The 19,680-nt window shown below is 42.5% G+C and overlaps 1 protein-coding gene across 1 annotated transcript in view; it reads left to right on the top strand.

Annotated features, from left to right (window-relative positions):
* The window catches only part of AKAP12 (A-kinase anchoring protein 12), a 112,908-nt gene continuing 108,063 nt past the window's right edge, over positions 14,836-19,680 (top strand). Inside the window, 1 exon segment of the mRNA XM_001927265.7 lies at positions 14,836-15,172. Coding sequence (XP_001927300.5) covers positions 15,011-15,172 — 162 coding nt within the window. The 5' untranslated portion in view covers positions 14,836-15,010.

Here is a 19,680-nt window from a genome sequence, read left to right as displayed (position 1 = left end):
GTATTATTCTCACTGTGGAGCTGAGCAAACCAAAGCACAGAGAGGTTAAATAGCTTGCCTGAAGTCACACAGTTACCAAGTGGCTGACCATGACTCAAATCCAAGTAAACTCGTTTAAGAACAGCTCCTCCGCTCTTTGCAACCTCCTTTCACAATCCAGTCGACCCTCCACCAACAATTCTCTTACGCCTTCAAGAACGATGCTACCTGGCGAGGAAGCAAGAAGGTAGAGAAGCTGTGGCTCAGCGGGTTAGGCCCGATATAGTCTCCATGAGGATTCGGGTTCCATTCTGGGTCAGTGAGCTAAGGATCTGGCGTTGTCACAAGCTGCTGCATAGCAACGCCTAGTTCACAAACGTCCATGTGCTGCAGGTGCAGCTATAAAAAGAAAAAAAAAGGTATAAAATGGTCTCATCCTTGGAGAGCTGTGTGATGTGTGAAAGAATCTATAGTCAGCCATGAAGGCCAGTTATGAATTTCTGGTCATAAAGCACAAGTCACTTTCTTTGACTTGTTTGAAGAAAACTGATTTTCTTTGCTTTTAGCAAGGTGGCTTCCAGTCTTTTTGATTGTATATGCCATGGATTTTTTTTTTTTTGGGCCCACAGCATGCAGAAGTCCCCAGGCCAGGGATCAAAACCTATGCCTCCAAGGTGACAATGCTGAATCTTAACCCCTCGGCCACCAGGGACCTCCATCCATCATTTTTCTTTTAACTTGAACATTCAGATCCAATATACATATTTATATGTTTATAAATATCATATTGTTATAGCACTAATATGTTAGGTATATCATATCATGTACTCAAATTAGTAATCTAGGTAAGATGAGGTTAAATATATACAAATAAAACCAGTCCTCTGAGATGCATCTTATTGCCACTCAGAATAGTTGCTCATGGAAAATTCCTGGAGAATCTCAGTCTCAGTAATCTTGGCTAGTGGGAAATTATGACCAGCCTAGAGTGCGCCTGGAAGAGAGAATCTGAAATGAACGTGCTTTAATGATCATATCCAAATGATTATTTTCCAAATAAGTACTTCTCATTTTCTTGGTCTTAAGAACAGCTTAAGTCTGTTTAATACCTATTGTTTCCACCAACTCTTCCTCTAGAAAAACAGTCCTCCAAGTAACCAAGCCTGTAATACCATCGATCGCACCTCTTGCTCATGTGCTATTGCTCCATAAACAAAATCCGCACCTACGACTGGTCAACACAGCAGTTTTTGACCCACAGTGGTTGGTGAAATAAATCACGTTTCGAGTTTTCCTATTCACAGTCAAAAAGAAAAAAACAAAAAACAGGAAGAAAACCCAAATGTGACAATTTACAACATGTCAAGCTTATCAAGAGCATAATTTCATTGTCTTTGGACTCTGCCCCAGATTGGCCCTTCCTCCTCGCTGAGTCCCCCACCCCCTCCAAAGAGATCCATAGATCCTAACTGTACTGGCTTCCCCGACTCTAGGGGTTCCGAGTTCTCTCGGCTCAGGCTGCTAGAAGTACCAGGAAGAGCCAGGAAGCCCTGGATGAGTTTCCCCCCTACATCAAACCCTCTCTCATCCCTGGATTCCCAGGCCCGGCAGAGGCCAACAAGAGACGGGGAACTGGGAGAGGTGGGGTCGGGTGGGGCTGATAAGGGACCTCACATCAGAACGGCAGTTTCCACAATGAATTATGAACCAGAACAAAATCAACTCATAAAGGGGCAGTGACAGGACGTAAACTGGAACTCTGCAGTTCTAGAGAAGAAGAACTCCAGCGAGGGCCAAGACCAGACCTTTGATCAGCTCCACACTACCGATTCCCGGCTCCAGCCTGGGTAGGAGGGAAGACTCCCATTTAGTTATCCACTTGGCTTTGAATTTTGGACGCTAATGCATTTAAAAGGACTTGCTTTTGCCACTTGTGCTGAGTAAAATCGGTAACAGAAAGATTATCTAATGAGAAAAGCCAACATTCTTCAACCCAATTGTTCATTGGTTCAGACCAAACCCATATCCCAGATATCGGATATTGAAGAAACCTGGGAGCCAGGGACAAACAGGAAATTGTGCCTGGAGCCGTTTCATTTCAGGAATGGAGAAAGTACAGGGTCTTCCTCCCCAGACTGGCAAAGGAGCTATTTAAACCGTTCAGATCTTTAAAAATCCTCTTACCTCTTCTTTCAGGCACCAAAGTTAGGCATGTCATTATTTTGAAAAGAGGCTAAGATGGGATTTTTCTCTGCCTATCTCCAAAATGTCCAGAAACCCTTTTACTTGAATACAATGAAATGCGGGAAGTAAAAACTCTCCTGTGGACATTTTTGGGGTAAATCTATATCCACCACCAGGGTCTGAGTTTTACTCTGCTGAAAAATCAGCCTCTGCTATTGGGGGCTGCTATGTGCTGACTAAGAGCTTTGCCATCATTGGAACTTTAAAAAAATGTGATTATAAAGGCTTCTTATTTTTTCAATCTTGGGGAATGCTTTGCTGCATTGCTTTGCGTGTTGCAAATGTTTATAGAAAAGCAAATATGTAACATTGTTATTAAATACAGGCAGAAAAAGGATGTGGATTTTTTTTTAAATCCAGAAAATCTAAACCATATAAAATCTAATTTTGTTCAAGTTAAATTTACCCTAGGAAATTAGCATTTAAAAACCCTAAGCACCCTTATTTTTTCTTTATCTGATTTTTTATCTTCCTTTATCTGATACCTGGTATGACACTACTGGATTCCTATAGGTACTTTGCTAACTGAAGCCAGCTAAACGCTGGTGATGAGAGAAGCGGAAAGGGGAAGGATGTTTGCAGAAACTGTTCCTCTGAGCTCACCTCACTGGCTTCCATTTCTTGTTTGATCTAGTTCCTTGAGGTCCTTGACAGGCAGGAGAATTTGGAAATGATATTGGCCAGGATAATTACAGGCGGGTCCATGACTTCATTGGCAGATGAACCTAAGGAGTTAAAAGAATGTATTTACACAGCAGGGCAGAGTCAGGAAATCCATTGTTTCTGTATTTTATCAAGTCTGATTGTTTCAGAGTTAACAAGCTTAGAAGCAAAACAAAATCCCAACCGATTAACACTGTGTTGACATCTAATTTGGCTTCATTTTCTTTTCAAAGATGCTAGAGAGTTGAGGAGACAGTAAATGGAATAAAAACAGGTATCTTGGGGTCTTTATTTTGACCCATCTAAGAATATATATTCTATTGTTCTATTTTTTAAAAAATGAAACCTTTAAAAAAAAAAGTTAATTTAGACACACAGCAGTTGTGAAAAATAATACAGAGAGATCCATTATACCTTTCACCCAGTTGCCCTCATGGTAACATCTTGCAAAACTGTAGTACATATCACTCTGGATACTGACAAAGATACAGTCAAGGTACAGGACATTCCCAACCCACGAGCATTCCTCTTGTTGCCCTTTTATAGCCATACCCACCTTCTCCTCCCCGACCCTTCTCTAACCCTTGGCTACCCCTATCTCTCCTCTATTTCTACAATTTTGTCATTTTAAGACTGTTATATAGGGAGTTCCCGTTGCCACTCAGCACGTTAAAAATCCGACTAGTATTCATGAGGTTGCGGGTTCGATACGGCATTGCCATGAGCTGCGGTGTTGCTATGAGCTTTGGCGTAGGTCACAGATGCAACTCAGATCCAGAGTGGGCTGTGGCTGTGGGTGTAGACCAGCAGCTACTGCTCTGATTCGACCCCCTACTAGCCTGGGAACTTCCATATGCCTTGGGTGTGGCCCTAAAAAGACAAAAGACAAAAAAAACAAAACAACAAAAGAAAAGCCATATAAATGGTGTTGTACAGTAACATAACTTTTGGGATTGGTGGTTTTCTTTCATCATAATGCTCTGGAGATTTGTTCAGGTTGTTGTAGACATGGGGAGTTTGTTTCTTTTTACTGTTGGACAGTAGTTCACGGTATAGACAGACCACAGTTTATTTAACCACTGAATGTGTTAAAAGGACATCTGGGTTGTTTTTCCTTTGGGGCTGTTACGAATAAGGCGACTATAAACACGCACATAGAGGTTTTGGTGTTAACATAAGCCTGTAAAGGCCCAAGGTGCCGTTGTTGGGTTATGTGGTAGTAACTGGTCCCATTTTTTGAGAAGCTGCCAGGGTGTTTTCCAGAGAGGCTGTATCGTTTCACATTCTTACCAGCCATATGTGAGTGTTCCAGCTTTTCTGCATCCTCTCCAGCATTTGGTATTGTCACTATTTTTTACTGTAGTTATCTTAGTGTCCTGATGTCTCATTGTGGGTTGTTTTTTGTTTGTTTGTTTGTTTGTTTGTTTTTTGTCTCATTGTAGCTTTAATCTGCTTTTCCCAAGTTGTCTTTTCAAGTCTCTGGCCCATTTTCTAATTGGATTGTTTGTTTTTTAGTGTTGAGTTTTGAGAATTCTGTATACAAATCTTCCTCAACTTACATTGTGGTTACATTCCTATAAACCTATGGTAAGCTGAAAGTATTGTAAGTCAAAAGTGCATTTACTGTACAGCAGAAATTGGCGATATTATAATCAACTATACTCTAATTTAAAAATTTTTTTTTATTTGCTGCTTTCTAGGGCCACACTCGTGGCAACATATGGAAGTTCCCAGGTCAGGGGTCTAATCAGAGCTACAGTTGCCAGCCTACACCACAGCCACAGCAACATGGGATCCGAGCCGCATCTTCAACCTACACCACAACTCATGGCAACGCCAGATCCTTAACCCACTGAGTGAGACCAGGAATCAAACCCTGAATACTAGTCGAATCCATTTCTCCTGCGCCACAATGGGAACTGCAAAAAAAAACCATTTTTTTTTAAGTGCATTTAATACACTTAAGCGTCAGAACATCGTAGTTTAGCCTGGCCTTATCTTAAAGTACTCAGAACACTCACATTAGCTACAGTTGAACAAAAATCATCTGCTACAAAGCCCATTTTATAATAAAGTGTTGACTCTCTCATGGAATTTACTGAACACTACTGAAAGTAAAAAAACAAAACCTTTGTGTGGGTGCAGAGTGGCTGTGATGATATCAGTTGTTTACCCTCTTGATGGCCTGGCTCACTGGGAGCTGCAGCTTCCAGCCACTGTCCAACATCACAAGAGAGGTGTGTGCTATGTGTTGCTAGCCTGGGACAAATAATCAAAATTCAAAATGCAAAGTACAGTTTCTATTGAATGTGTATCACTTTTGCACCATCACAAAATCCAAAACGGTAAGTCCAACCATCATAAGTCGGTGATCTTCTGTACATTGGGATGCTAGTCCTTTATAGGATAGGTGGTTGGCAAATATTTTCTCCCCACCTGCAGCTTATCTTTCTCTTAACTGGGTTTTATGCAGAGCAAGTTTTTAATTTTTTTTTTTTTTTTTTTTTTTTTGGCTTTTTAGGGCCACACATGAGGCATACAGAGGTTTCCAGGCTAGGGGTGAAATCAGAGCTGTATCCGCAGGCCTACGCCACAGCTACAGCAACATCAGATCAGAGCCGAGTCGACGACCTACCCCACAGCTCATGGCAACGCTGGATCCTTAACCCACTGAGCGAAGCCACTGATCGAACCTGCAACCTCACAGTTACTAGTCGGATTTGCTTCCGCTGAGCCACAACAGGAACTCCCCAAGTTTTTAATTTTGAAGAAGCACAATTATCAGTTTTTCCTCTTATGGATCACACTTTTTGTGTCAAGTTGATAACCCTTTGCCTAGGCCTAGATCCCTAAGATTTTCTCCTATATACTTTTTTTTCTAAAAGCATTATAAAAAAAAAAGCATTACAGTTTTACATTTAAGTCCCTGATCCGTTTTGAGTTAATTTTTTTATAAGGTATGAAATTTAGGTCAAGGTTAGTTTTTTTGCCCATGGAATCCAATTATTCCAGCACCATTTGTTGAAAAGGCTATTTTCCCTCCTTGAATGGCTTTTGCGCCTTTGTAAAAAAATCAGTTGTTCATGTGTGTTTATGTAAATCATTATCAAATTATTTTACATTTATTTTAAAAGTGTTTATCAAGGCAATTTAAAAGAATGCAAAAGAATGTTAGATGAACTTATCTGCTTTTCTTTGATTTATTCCTAGTTAAGATGTTTATCAGTTCACACTCTGATTAGTTCCATGACGGAAGGTATGTGGGTTTTGGCTGACCAAATATTTTTCTACAGTGATTAAATTCTAAACTTAGGAGCTAATATTCAACATTTCATAACCTAATGGTTTTCTGCCTAGGAATATGATAAGTAGTATATAATTGAATATAGGTAATTTTATATTTGTCTGTAACTATATACTGGAATAACTGTCTTCTTTGGCATGGTTTGAAAAAATACAGTCTCAATATAAGATATTCCCAGTGTAAAACAAAATTCATTATGCTACGAAACCCTATGTTGGACTCCTTCCAAGGAGATTGATTTTCTTGGAAGGATTAGATTGAATATATGTAATTATGATGATTCCAGAGCTGAGACGTTCCCCTCCAGTAATATCATTAAAAAACTGTGCTAAAAGGAAATTACTTTTCTCTCATATCCTTGGTTCTTCTAGTTAACTCTTAAGTCCCATCAGGAAGCATCAAGAATGTCTGTTCAGGAGTTCGAGATGTGGCCCAGTGGGTTAAGGGCCCAATGTTGTCTCTGTGAGGATTCAGATTTGATCCCTGGCCTCTCCCAGTGGGTTAAGGATCCAACATTGCCACAAGCTGCATAGGCCGCAGATGCGGCTCGGATCCCTTGTTGCTGTGGCTGTGGTATAGGCCCCAGCGGCAGCTTTGATTCCACCCCTGGCCTGGGAACTTCCATATGTGGCAGGTGAAGCCCTAAAAACAAAAACAAAAAAACACATACACCTGGCTACATGTTAGCATCACCTATGGAACTTTTTACAACCCACGCTGCACCCTGGACCAATTAAATCAGAATCTCTGCGGTTGAGACACAGGGATTAGTATTTGCTAAAACTCCCAGGTTGGAGTCCCTGGTGCCTCAGCAGGTTAAAGATCTGGCAGTTTTTGCTGCTATGGCATGGGTTCAATCCTTGGCTGGGAACTTCTGCATGCTGTAGGCACTGCCAAAACAAACACACAAACAAACAACACGGAAAACCTCCCAGGTTATTTCAGCATGCAGCCAAGTTTGAGAACTGCTGCTCAATAGTTAGACTCTTGCTAATTTCTTTATGAAACTTTCTATTATTGTAAGTTATCACTCAGTACTGTGAATACAGTGTACTGATTGTCATAATATACTACATGAACGTATATCTTTCAGGATTTACTCTTCCTCGAATAGTTTAACAATTTCTAATATTCTTTGTATCCAATGTAGAAAATTTGGGAAAAAATAGGCAAGAAGAATGAAGGGAAAAATCATTTAAAATTCTATCATCTGGAAAGAATTATTGTAATATCTAGTCTTTTATTAGGATATATGCACACATTAACATATGATATATATATATATGTATATATATTCGGTTTTTATCCTTTCAAAGTTGAAATGATATTATAAATATAGTTTTATAAGTTAGATATCTGATAAATAAACACAAAAATTGGTATCAATAGCAGAAAGTGTGAACTCAATGTTGGTTTGCAATTGTCATAATTTTTACAATGTTTCACTCCTTAATCTGGGTCATAGATACAAGCAGGTAAAATATACTCGTCAATGAGTCATTTTTACATTGCTGCCAAACAACGTTTAAGAAATATGACTCTACTTTCCATAATATTTTCCCCCTAAGTTGACAAATTACTACCATCATATGTAGATTTGGAATCATGGCCAAAAATGCATCATTCCCAGCCAAACTAGCAACTATTATATAAAGATAATAAAATTAATTTTTTCTCAATCCTTCAACTAGTCAGATTAGAATTAGGATATGAACCAGAGAAAACACATAAAATGAATACAGTCTTATTAGATACTGAATGGAACTGCTTTTTTCTCTAATTCAGACTCAAATGCCAGTTGAATTTTTATTCTCCAGATATCAACAGGAGGAGATATATATGCATATATCATGAACATATGCCTAAATCTTTGCCTTATAAAGAAAAAAACTGATACATATTCACTATTAAATATTTAAGAAAGTCATAAGAAAAAAATTTTTTAAATAAAAATCACCAGTTACAGGAGTTCCCATTGTGGCTCAGCAGGTTACAAACCCGGCTAGTATCCATGAGGATGTGGGTTCGATCCCTGGCCTCCCTCAGTAGGTTAAGGATCTGGTGTTGCCCAGAGCTGTGGTGTAGGCCAGCAGCTGCAGCTCTGATTTGACCCCTAGTCTGGGAACTTCCATATGCCTCATGTGCAGCCCTAAAAAGCAAAAAAAAAAAAAAAAGAAATCTGTTACTATTGTTAAATGCAACAGCTCACACAATTATAGATGCATCTCCATATAATTACACTTACAGAAGCAAGACAAAGAAAAGTATATGGAAGATGATTCCACTTCTATGGATGTCTATAAAAATGTAGAAAATGCAAATTATTCTATAGTGACAGAAAGCAAATCAGAGGCTGTCTGGAAAGGCAAGGTGGGGACCAAGAGGGGATGAATAGAGGGATTACAAGGACACATGGAGAGATTTGGGGGTAGATAGTTATGCTCACTAACTCTTTTTCAGCTCTGCCTGTGGCATGCAGCAATACCTAGGCAAGGGATTGAAACCACCACAGCAGTGACATGTCAGATTCTTAACCCACTGAGCCACCAGGGAACTCCTGTGCTCATTAACTTGATTACCCTTCAAACTGTGCACTTTCTTTTTTTTTTTTTTTTTTGGTCTTTCTGTCTTTTTTTTTTTTTTAGGGCCGCACCCGCAGCATATGGAGGTTCCCAGGCTAGGGGTGGAATCGGAGCTGTAGCCGCCTGCCTACACCACAGCCACAACAACACAGGATCCAAGCCGTGTCTGTGACCTACACCACAGCTCATGGCAGTGCTGGATCCTTAACCCACTGAGCAAGGCCAGGAATCGAACCTGTGTCCTCATGGATGCTAGTCAGGTTCGCTAACCTCTGAGCCAGGACAGGAACTCCAAAACTGTGTACTTTAAATGAGTGCAGTTCCTTCTATGGCAATTACATTTCCATAAAGATGTCAAAACTTGAAGGGTTGTGGGCAACTTGATGGAATTTGTTCTATAAAGTTTTGCTGAGATACAAGATATTGCCATGGCTTACTGGATATTACTTTCACTAACCCATTGTTTTCACTCCATAATTTCACAGTCTGAAGTAAATCAGTGTTTCAAATTCTCCAACAGAAAGAAAATTCAAATATTTGACTCATAATTTCTTCCATAGAATTCTCAAGAGAATAATAACATTCCAAAACAACATACTCAAATGATTGTTTTACTTTTCAAAGTTTCCATTGATTTGGTAACATAAGAAGATTCAGATTTTTAGATCTATTTTCTGCCCACTACCGTGTCCTCACCGTGCAGAAGTTCCCAGGCCAGGAATTGAACCTGCACTATATCAGTGACACTGCTGAGCCACCAGGGAACTCTCTGGACACTTTTTTTATGTAATTAATTATGCTCCCAGTGAACTTGTAATGAATTAATATGGGAGGAGAGAAGGAAGAAGTGTATCTAGTCTCACTATTGATTTTCTTTCACTCTGATTTATCATAGCTACCCCTCCGATAGATACCACATTTGTAGGTGTGAAGAGAAACCATTAAAAAAAAAAAAAAGCAACCGATAAGAGTTGAGATTAGTTTCCAGGAATATAGAATCTCAGAATATCAACTGAGATTTGGATGAGTGCTTTACAAAGTGGGATATAATAGTCAACCTCTCTTCTATATAATTTCAGTATTTCTTTAGATTAAGCATTGGTCTTTTCATTGGGTTCTCAATCACATGCAAAAAATCAGTGAAGCATTTTTTAATGTCAGAGACAACATATTACAGATCTAAGACATAAAAAATTCACAAGGAGACTGAAGCTAATAGAGGAACTTAAAAATCTCAATAACCTGCAATGTATGTCTCTCTAATGTCTTTTGCTGAGCAAGCAATGTTGACTTATTAAACCAATTTCCAGCTTTGAAAAGTCCCAAGCATTTTGCCTGCCTCTTAACTCAATAAAAGCTTGTTGAATTAATAGGTCAAAAATATTTTTTTAATGTCAGATATTTAGGTGTTCCAGTTGTGGTGCAGTGGGTTAAGAACCCAACTAGTATCCATGAGGATGTAGGTTTGATCCCTGTTTTCGCTCAGTGGGTTAAGGATCAGGCATTGCTGTGAGCTGTGGCACAGGTGGCAGGTGTGGCTTGGATCCCCCATTGCTGTGGTGTGTGTAGGCTGGCAGCCCAGCAGCTCCTTTTCGATGCCTAGACTGGGAACGGCCCTGGAAAAAAAAAAAAGTCAGGTAGTCAGTTCTCTACCGTAGTATGTCGGGTTTTTAACCTGCTCAGCTACAGTGGGAATGCCCAGGAGCCAATTTTGAATCTTGGTAAATGAAAGCGAAACATGAATAACTGGCTTTATGCTTACATTCCCTAAATGTTAGAAGGATAGCATTTGCCTATATACCTGATGTGTGTGTCTATAGGAGGTTGACCTTTGAACTTAACCTGTCTGTTGACCTTTATTTATTTTATTTTATTTTTTGGCTGTGCTCAAGGCATGCAGAAGTTCCCGGGATTGAACTTGCACCACAGCAGTGACAATGCCACATCCCTTAATCCGCTACACTACCAAGGAACTCCCCATATGTTGAAATTTTTCTGTAGTTTCTGTACAAATGTTGGATTAGTTACTCATGAATTGAATAAAATGATTAATTCTAGCTTTCCAGTTAATGATCAGCAAATTCAGGACAGGAGAGTAGGAGCTGGGTTCTTAGATGACTTAGATGTCTTGATATAAGTAGCTGCTTCAGGAAAAAAAGGAGTTGTTTTGGTTTTTTTTTTTACTCATTTAGGGAAAACAACCAGTAAGTGGTAGTTTTAAGGGTGAAGAGTTGCCAGTTCTAAGTGAATTCGTCTGAACGCTTTGTACTGAGAAGAATGGATCTGTGGGGTAGAGTTGTGTTGGCTTTAAGTTCTGTTTTAATCATTGTAGTTATTTTTGTGCTTTCAAGGGGTAGTATTAACATTTGCGAATGCATTTAAAACATGTTTGAGAATGTTTTGATATATGCACAAGTTGGCCTGCTATGACTCTAAATTTTACCGGCAAATCTTGTATGACCCATCGTTCTGGAAAACTAAGCATAAGACATACACGTTCATCCTGCTATATGGGCACCATGTATTTGTTTTTCAGAAATCTCAAGCTGTTTTGACGACAGCACTAACTCTCTCAGGGAAACGACTCTACCACCAACTGTCCCATGGGAGAAGATGTGTTGGGACACCTGCGTCCTGCTGTTTGGAGGAGAAAGGGTTGCTGGTGAGAAATCGGGGTAACTGACAGCTCAGGCTGAGAAGCGGAAAATAGAGAACAGCTGCCTTCCTCTCCATCACTGACACTAACACAAACAATTCTGAAGTTATCTACAAAACTCTAGAAAGGAAAACCTTGGTGACTTGATTTAGAGCCTTGGGTGAGAAATACATAACTCTGTGCTAGGCATGGAATGGGTACTTGGTAAATATGTGCTGGAAGAGGAGTCCCCATTCTGGCTCAGCGGGTTAAGATCTTGTCATGGTACCCATGAGGATGTGAGTTTGATCCCCGGCCTCAATCGGTGGGTTAAGGATCTGGCGTTGCCACGAGCTGTGGCAGAGACAGTGCCAGATCCTTAACCTGCTACACCACAGCAGGAACTCCTATAACCACTTTTCTTTACAAAAAAAACAAAGAGTAAACACATACTACTATATATAAAATAGATAACTAACAAGGACCTGCTACATAGCACTGAGTGACACTCAATATCTTGTAATAACCTATAATGGAAAAGAATCTAAAAAATATATACACATATATACGTGTGTGTATAACTGAATTGCTTTGCTGTGTACCTGAAACTAACACAACATTATAAATCAACTCTACTTGAACAAAAGTTTTTAAAAAGCTGATTCATGAGCTGATGAAAAAATAATGAAGCATCTCCAAAAAAAAAAAAGAGTAACTCCCCACTCTACAAGTGAAATAGAAAGGATTCTTTGGTTAATCTAAAAACCAAGTTAATGCATGTACAAAGGAGTCCATTTTCTTAATAGCTCCTTATCATGGCATCGTTTCAGGCACAGTAAGGAGTCCTAGAATGTGCCCATTTCTTAAAGTAAGATCTTGCAATTAAAAAATAAGAACATGGAGCTGTTGTGGCTCAGTTGTTAACGAATCCAACTAGAACCATGCGGTCGAGGGTTCGATCCCTGGCCTTGCTCAGTGGGTTAAGGATCCAGCGTTGCCATGAACTGTGGTGTAGGTGCAGACACAGCTCAGATCCCACCTTGCTGTGGCTATGGCTCCAATTAGACCCCTGGCCTGGAACCTCCATATGCTGTGGGTACAGCCCTAGAAAAAAGGCAAACAAACAAAAAAAAGAATACGAGCATTTTCACAACCTGAAAAATAAACACAAGGTGTAAGCAGTTGCTACTCTAATCAGACATTCTCACTGTCTTCCTCAGCGTGTGGGTCGTACACCACTGGCTTGAAATCTTTAAACTTGCCGTCTCCTCTGAAAATTCAAAGGCTAGTGAGATGCGAGAAGCTTTAAGAGTTTCCCAAGAACTGAATAAATATGATCTCACAGAATGGGAAATTTTGGTAGTATTTGTACAACTGAATGATACATTTTCATATGTGCTAATGTTAATCCTTTCAAATAGGTTTTTTTTTTTTTTTTTTTCACTTTTTTTTTTTTTTTTTTTCACTTTTTTTCACTATAGGCTGCACCTGTGGCATATGGAAGTTCCCAGGCTACGAGTTGAATTGGAGCTGCAGCTGCCGACCTACACCACAGCCACAGAACTCGGGATCCAAGCCTCATCTGCAACCTACACCACAGCTCATGGCAACACCAGATCCCTGACCCCACTGAGTGAGGCCAGGGATCAAACCCGCATCCTCATGGATACTAGTCTGATTCGTTTCTGCTGCACCATGATGGGAACTCCAAAGGCTAGTGAGATGCACATAGGTTTTAATAGTGTTTTTAGCTCTAAGATCCTAGATGAGGTCCAAATGCCTCTTTTCATTAACATCCTAAGAAGAAGAGAGGAAGCATCCTACAGAAGGGAAGTGAATTGTTGGGCAGTGGTTCATAGGGAGGATTCTGCTCTTCCAGCTACCAGATGTGAAACCTAGATTACCAGACTCAACCCCTCGGAGGCCTACCTTCCCCAACTCCATTGGTAAAATGAGGACAATAAGATAAATCTACATTATTGTGTTGTTTTAAGGATGAAATGTGGCTATCATACACACACAGAGCATTCATGTACCTAGTATAGAGTGAGCACTCAGTGTTTCCTAAATAGTCAACATGGAAGCTGAAATGGCTGAAATGCTTACAAATTCTGAAAACCAACCATTTGGCAAATATACTGCTTCTTAAGGGATAGATGCCAGAGAACGTGGCCTTTATGTACCCCTTTCACATAAAAATAACACATTCCAAAAAAATGTTATGCTGGATAACTAACCTCTGGATCCCAAGGAGCCTTTTTACAACCTGTAATTAATTAGGCACAAAATATCCTAGTGTTGAACCACTGTTGACATCAATTCACAAGATTGTTCTAGATCTGGGTCTGGGATATTTATCTGATGTCTGGGATATTTATCTGATGTCTAGAGGCAATATTGCAAACCATTCTTCAGATTTCATGAGAGCCTAACTATTTGTGAGAACTGGGATAATTTTCCTTTCAGCCCCATCACCTTCTTGCCTATGTCGCAGAGAATCCAGCTAAAATTGTAATTTGGTTCAAATATGTATTGAGAACTTGCTATTTTCATATAGCAGGTATTATATTCAAGCTTAGGAAGGGACAGAAGGCAAACCACTTAGGCCGATGTTATTGAAAGCCTTTATCTATGGAGAAATACTCTCTATGTCATCCTGTTTCTGCGTGGCTCCGGGAAGAAGTGGCCTGGGCCTCCGGCATCAGGCCCTTAAGGACCAGCACTTTTCCAGTAACAGCCTCACTTCCCCAAATTCCCCGGGGAAGGAGGGAGCCGGTGTTGCCGATGGCATCACCTGATAGCGCTTTTCCGGGTGATAGGAGAGCGTGGGGCCGCCTGGCCCACCTCATCCGTGGTCTGACTGCATTAACCTCTCGGTTCCCAGCTCCTGCCACGTGAGGTGCCCTAATATGGTCAGACTCCGGAGGAGCCCAGGAGCGCTTGCCTTTCTCCTGCTACTGGGGAGGAGGCAGGAACAATCGTTTAGAGGCAAACAATGTGAAGGAAAGCAAACGGGGATCCGGGTTGGCTTCTGGGCGAGTTGAAAGTCGGCTGCAGCAGAAGCCCTGTCTGGAGTCATCAATCATTTAATAACCCCCTGGCGAATCCGATCTCCCCGGGGGGTTTTCTGCCCTCCCTTCTTTCTCGCTCTCCCCTCACCTTCGGGGAGGCGGTCCTGGGTGGTCCCCCAGCTCGCATCCCCACTTAGGAACAGGAGGTGCCCTGGGGGTCGGGGTGGGCTGCTCGCCTGGCCCTTGGCTCAAGGCTCTGGCTGCTCCTTGAGTCCTAGCAGCCTGGGGGGAGATGCTGCTGCAAGGCGTGTCTGGGGCTGTGCTCATGTGATGAAGCGAGGGAAAAACAAGGGGGAGGAGGAGGCGGCAAAGAGGTGGCTTTTTTTTTTTTTTTTTTTTTTTTTTCTTTTAAGGAGTTTGCCGCGAGCGCGTCTCCTTCATTCGCAGTCTGGGCGGGTTCGGAGGAGGACGGCGGGAGAGGAAAGCGCTCTCGGGACCTCGCGGGGGCACGGCTTCTGGCTCTTCTCCGCGTCCCTGCGATTTGGGGAAGGCGTAACCGAGCAGCCAGGCGCGGGAGGACCGCAGACCAGCCATGGGCGCCGGCAGCTCCACCGAGCAGCGGAGCCCCGAGCAGCCGGAGGCGGGGAGCGCGACGCCGGCCGAGCCCGAGCCCAGCGGTAGCGGCTCTGCGGCGGAGGCGGCGCCCGGCACCCCGGGGGATCCAGGCATCGCCGCTGCGGACCCCGCCACCAAGGTAGGGCGCGCCGGGCCACCTGCCCCGGGGGAGGCGGGGGCGAGGGGCGTCTCTAGATCTCCGCCTGTGAGAACTTCCTCGCCGATGCAGCCCATCTGCAAACTCGGGAGCAGGAATGCTTCTTTCTAAGCTTTTCAGGGTCTTTAGCGCCGGGGCGGGACCAGAGCAGCGGCGAGCGCGGCGGGGGGCTTGCATCTTTGTCGTGGGTCTTCCTGGGGAGGCGACTGCGCCATCCGCAGTAATAAAATCCCCCCCTACCCGGGGCTAACTGAGCCTTTCTCCACGCTCTTCCGGTGGGAGCGACCCAGCCCTACCCCGGCGAGCTGCGTGCGGGAGCCCGCGGAGAACTGACCTCCCCCCCTGCCGAGCGTCTGGAGCCCCCTGCCCCCGCCCCGTCTCCCGGATGCAGAAAGTCAGCCGTTGGGCCTTGACGGGTGTTGCAGCCCGGCGAACCCGACACCCGTGGGTTCCCCGCTGCGTACGGTCCTTGATACCAGCTCTGTCTGGAGCGACCCGGCTTTGGTACCCAGCCCTCCTGCGGCAGCGGCTCGGGCAGACACCGCCTTTCTGATGCGGAGAAAGCCTGGGGTGTAGCTAGCTCGCGGCCAACGAAAACCTGAGCCGAGCCGACGCTGCGTTTGCAAAAGGAATGACAGGTTTCGCAAACCCGGCAGCGTCCTCCTTTGCGCTCAATTCATTGCCTGTGGACTCAGTTGGATAAACAAATACTGGAGGAGTAGTTAGAAGTTCTCAAAGGATGCGGTCAGAGGCGTAAGCAAGCATTCCCTGTACTCTGGTCTATGGAGGCAGTGCTGAACCTCCTAGGCATTTTGCGTTCTATAGCCGTGAGTCTTCAAGGCTTAAATATTTATCCTTGGCAATGACAGAGGCCAAGATTGTGATTTGTTCAGATCGTTGCATTTTAAATTTTTTTTCCAGTATGTGTGTTCATTAGCAAGACTTCGCCCAACCCATTTTGTGATGTTTTTATAGGAAGATGTAGATAATCATACTTGATACTTAGAAAGGAAAAAAAACCCTAAAAACTCCAGGGTCAAATTTGAGGAGATACAGAGTTTATGAGGACCCTTAGAAGTTATCTCAGGAAAAAGAAAAAAAAAAAAAAAGAATTATGTCAGGAAGACTAGATGTTTACAATGGTGGGGGCAGCCCTGAAATCTAGGTAAATTTTACAGAATTATGACCTCATTGCCTTGACCTTTTAGCTGTCCTGGTCTTAACTAGATTACCTCTAGTTGTTAACATAACTGCTTCTAAAACTCATAGTCACCAGAGCTGTAGATGCTCCCAAGTACTAACTGTGCCTGGAACATGGAGATTTTCTAAGAGTTGCTTAAGGAATGTCCTATCCTTTTTAAGGTCAGAGTTACATTTTAATATTTACTGTACATCACTTTTGATGCCAACTACTGTCAAAATAACTGCATAACTAGCATTTAGAGTCCAGTAATGAAAGTAATTTTAAGGTGTAATTGCTAAAAGCTTGCAATCAGAGAACTTTTTTCCCTTGGCTTTTGCACAGTGTGGCTTTTATCACACTGAGGTTTGGTCCTTATTCCCTTCCCTGAAAACAGCAATGTGTTTGTTATTTAAAATATTCCTTCCATTCTGTTCTCCGTATTTTTCTTCCATAACCTTATCCTGCTCCCTTTTTCCTAGTCACCACCATCTTGAAAACAGCCAAAAGACCTCCTTTTAAAAAATTACTTAAAAAAAATAAAAAATTACTTAAATGACATCCAGAAAATCATTGGACTTTTTGGCATACTGCCCAGTTATCAATTTGGAGACAAATCGATACACTACATGTATCTTGGGAAATGTGTAGTTTTTTCATTTCAACTAGCAAAATTTATGACTCAGGTTTTGAAGACCTAAGTCTTTGCAAAAGGACTCTCTAATTAAGAATGATTCAGCACATGGCTCTAGCCTCTTCTCTTCGCCCTGCTCAGCTCCAACACCTGACCTCTGAGTAATCCCATCTGCCAGCCTACGTTTCCTCAGCACCGTGGACCCTTCTTTCCAGCAGTTTCCACCTTTGTGGGTTTAGTGACTTGATTAATAAGTGTTTTTCTGGCTGTTCTGAATGCTTCACAAGGGCAGGGACCATATCCGGTGTTGCTTATAACAGGTGTCGCCCCATGTGTGGCATATGTGGCTTCATTCAGGATGATGCTGGCTCCCTGTCAAGTTTTCAGTGTCAAGTTGGGGGAATACCTTGGCCCATCTACTTTTCTGTGACCTCATAATCATGATCTGTCCCACTTTGCAGATAGTGACTAAGTCAAAGTCAGTCTGGTTATTCACAGACCAAGTGACTAGTTAGTGGAAAACTATGATTTGGGGACTTTGGCTTCTGTTATCCTAGAATGGCTTGTTACCACTGCAGTTTCAAATTGCCTTTAAGAGTTCCTATTGTGGCTCAGAGGTAGCCCACCGTACTTGTACCCGTAAGGACTCGATTCAATCCCTGGCCTCCCTCAGTGGGTTAAGGATCCGGTGTTGCTGTGAGCTGTGGTGTAGGTCAAAGACACGGCTTGGATCTGGCATTGCTGTGGCTGTGGCACAGGCCGACAGTGGTAGCTCCAATTTAACCCCTAGCCTAGGAACTTCCATATGCTGTGGGTGTGGCCCTAAAACAAAAAAACAAAACAAAACAAAAGACACAAAGCCCCAACAAATTGCCTTTAATCTCAAATAGACAAATATAAATGCAAGTGGCTCAAATGAGACCGCTTCCTACATTGGATTAGTTATGAGTTACATCTCGAGCTTCTTGCATTTTTTTTTTTTTTTTTTTTTTTTTTTTTTGGCTGAGCTCATGCATGCAGAAGTTCTTGGACCAGGGATTGAACCCGTGCCATAGCATTGATCTGAGCTAGAGCAGTGACTGCATCATATCCTTAACTACTAGGCTACCAGGGAACTTCGTCTTGAACTTTCTCAGTTGGGTCTGTGGAATGCTGATCACTCATGAAAGGCTGTTAGCAGATTTTTTTTCCCATCCAAATGATATTTGTATCATGCATGCTGCCTATTTAGCTATACATTTTACTTTTTTTTTTCCTGCTAATTTTAGTTATTAGTTACCAAGGGCTCACACCTCACTAATGGAATTGGAGGTCATAGGGGAGGTAACTTGATGCCTCAAGCGTAACCTTTAGATGCGCTGAGACAGAACTCTGGGTTTATCTGTGATGTATGTGAATGAAAGGGGAGGGAGTCCTGTCTTCCCATCAATCTTTTACAATCTTTGTATGTTCATCATGAGTGGAAATGCCTTGATCATTACTCTCCAGGCTGAATTGTGAGCCTTGGCTATTTTGGCTGTTTTGGGGTGCCAGAAGTTTAGACTCTCTGAACATAGGTGGTAAACAAAGCCTCTTGTTATTCCTCAATCGTCTGTTTTTTAAAAATTTGAAGTCATCTGCTTTAAAAAAAAAAAAAAAACAGTGTTTTCATTTGGGTGACAGGATAGGGTGGGGCAGCCAATGACAAACTTCTGGATCTCTGGCAGATCTTTATTTCTGGGGGGTTTTTGTTTGTTCGTTTTTGACTTTTTGTGTTTTTAGGGCTGCAACCTGGACAAATGGAGGTTCTCAGGCTAAGGGTCCAATCGGGAGCTCTATCTGCCGGCCTACACCACAGCCACAGCAATGCAGGCTCCGAGCCACATGTGCAGCCTACACCACAGTTCACGGCAACACCAGATCCTCAACCCAGCGAACAAGGCCAGGGATGGAACCCCACCTCATGGTTCCTAGTCTGATTCGTTAACCACTGAGCCACGAGGGAACTCTAAATCTTGACTTCTGGAGCCAAGCTCAGGCTAAATCTAGACAATCAAAATCTCTCAGTAAGCTTTGCTGTCTCTTCTGCTCAGTGACCCAGAGCTGGAAAGGAGCCGTCCTCAGTTGCAGCAGTGTGGGGCCCGGCGGGTGGGGAGATGAGACACTTTGCAGTCCTTTAGGCTGTGGTTCCATTTGGTTACAAGAGCTGTGACTCAAATAATTGTGACCCATTGTCCCAATGAGTAGATTTAAGGATGTTCTTGTCTTTTGTGTATTAAAACAGGCAGTTGAGTTCATCAGAGGCATTTCACCATAACTCTCCCAGCCTGAGCTAGTGTTCCTTTCCCACCTGCCCTGTGTTTGCAGAATGGGAGTGGAGAGTGAAATGGCAGTAATGTGTGATCGTGTCACCGCCTTACATTATAAGGTTAGACTTTTAGATGATTTTAAGAGAATGACACATTAACAGAATGTTTCTTATGGGTGCCTACCTGTATTCCCATGGATTTACCTCCAATTACAAAGGTGCTACTCGGAGTTCCCATCGTGGCACAGCAGAAACGACTAGGAACCACGACGTTTCGGGTTTGATCCCTGGCCTCGCTCAGTGGGTTAAGGATCCAGCGTTGCCATGTGCTGTGGTGTAGGTCACAGACACATCTCAGATCCTGAGTTGCTGTCGCTGTGGTGTAGACT

Source organism: Sus scrofa, chromosome 1 (genome assembly GCF_000003025.6).
Source record: "Sus scrofa isolate TJ Tabasco breed Duroc chromosome 1, Sscrofa11.1, whole genome shotgun sequence".
NCBI classification, from domain to species: domain Eukaryota; kingdom Metazoa; phylum Chordata; class Mammalia; order Artiodactyla; family Suidae; genus Sus; species Sus scrofa.
This window is presented reverse-complemented; position numbering and strand designations above follow the sequence as displayed.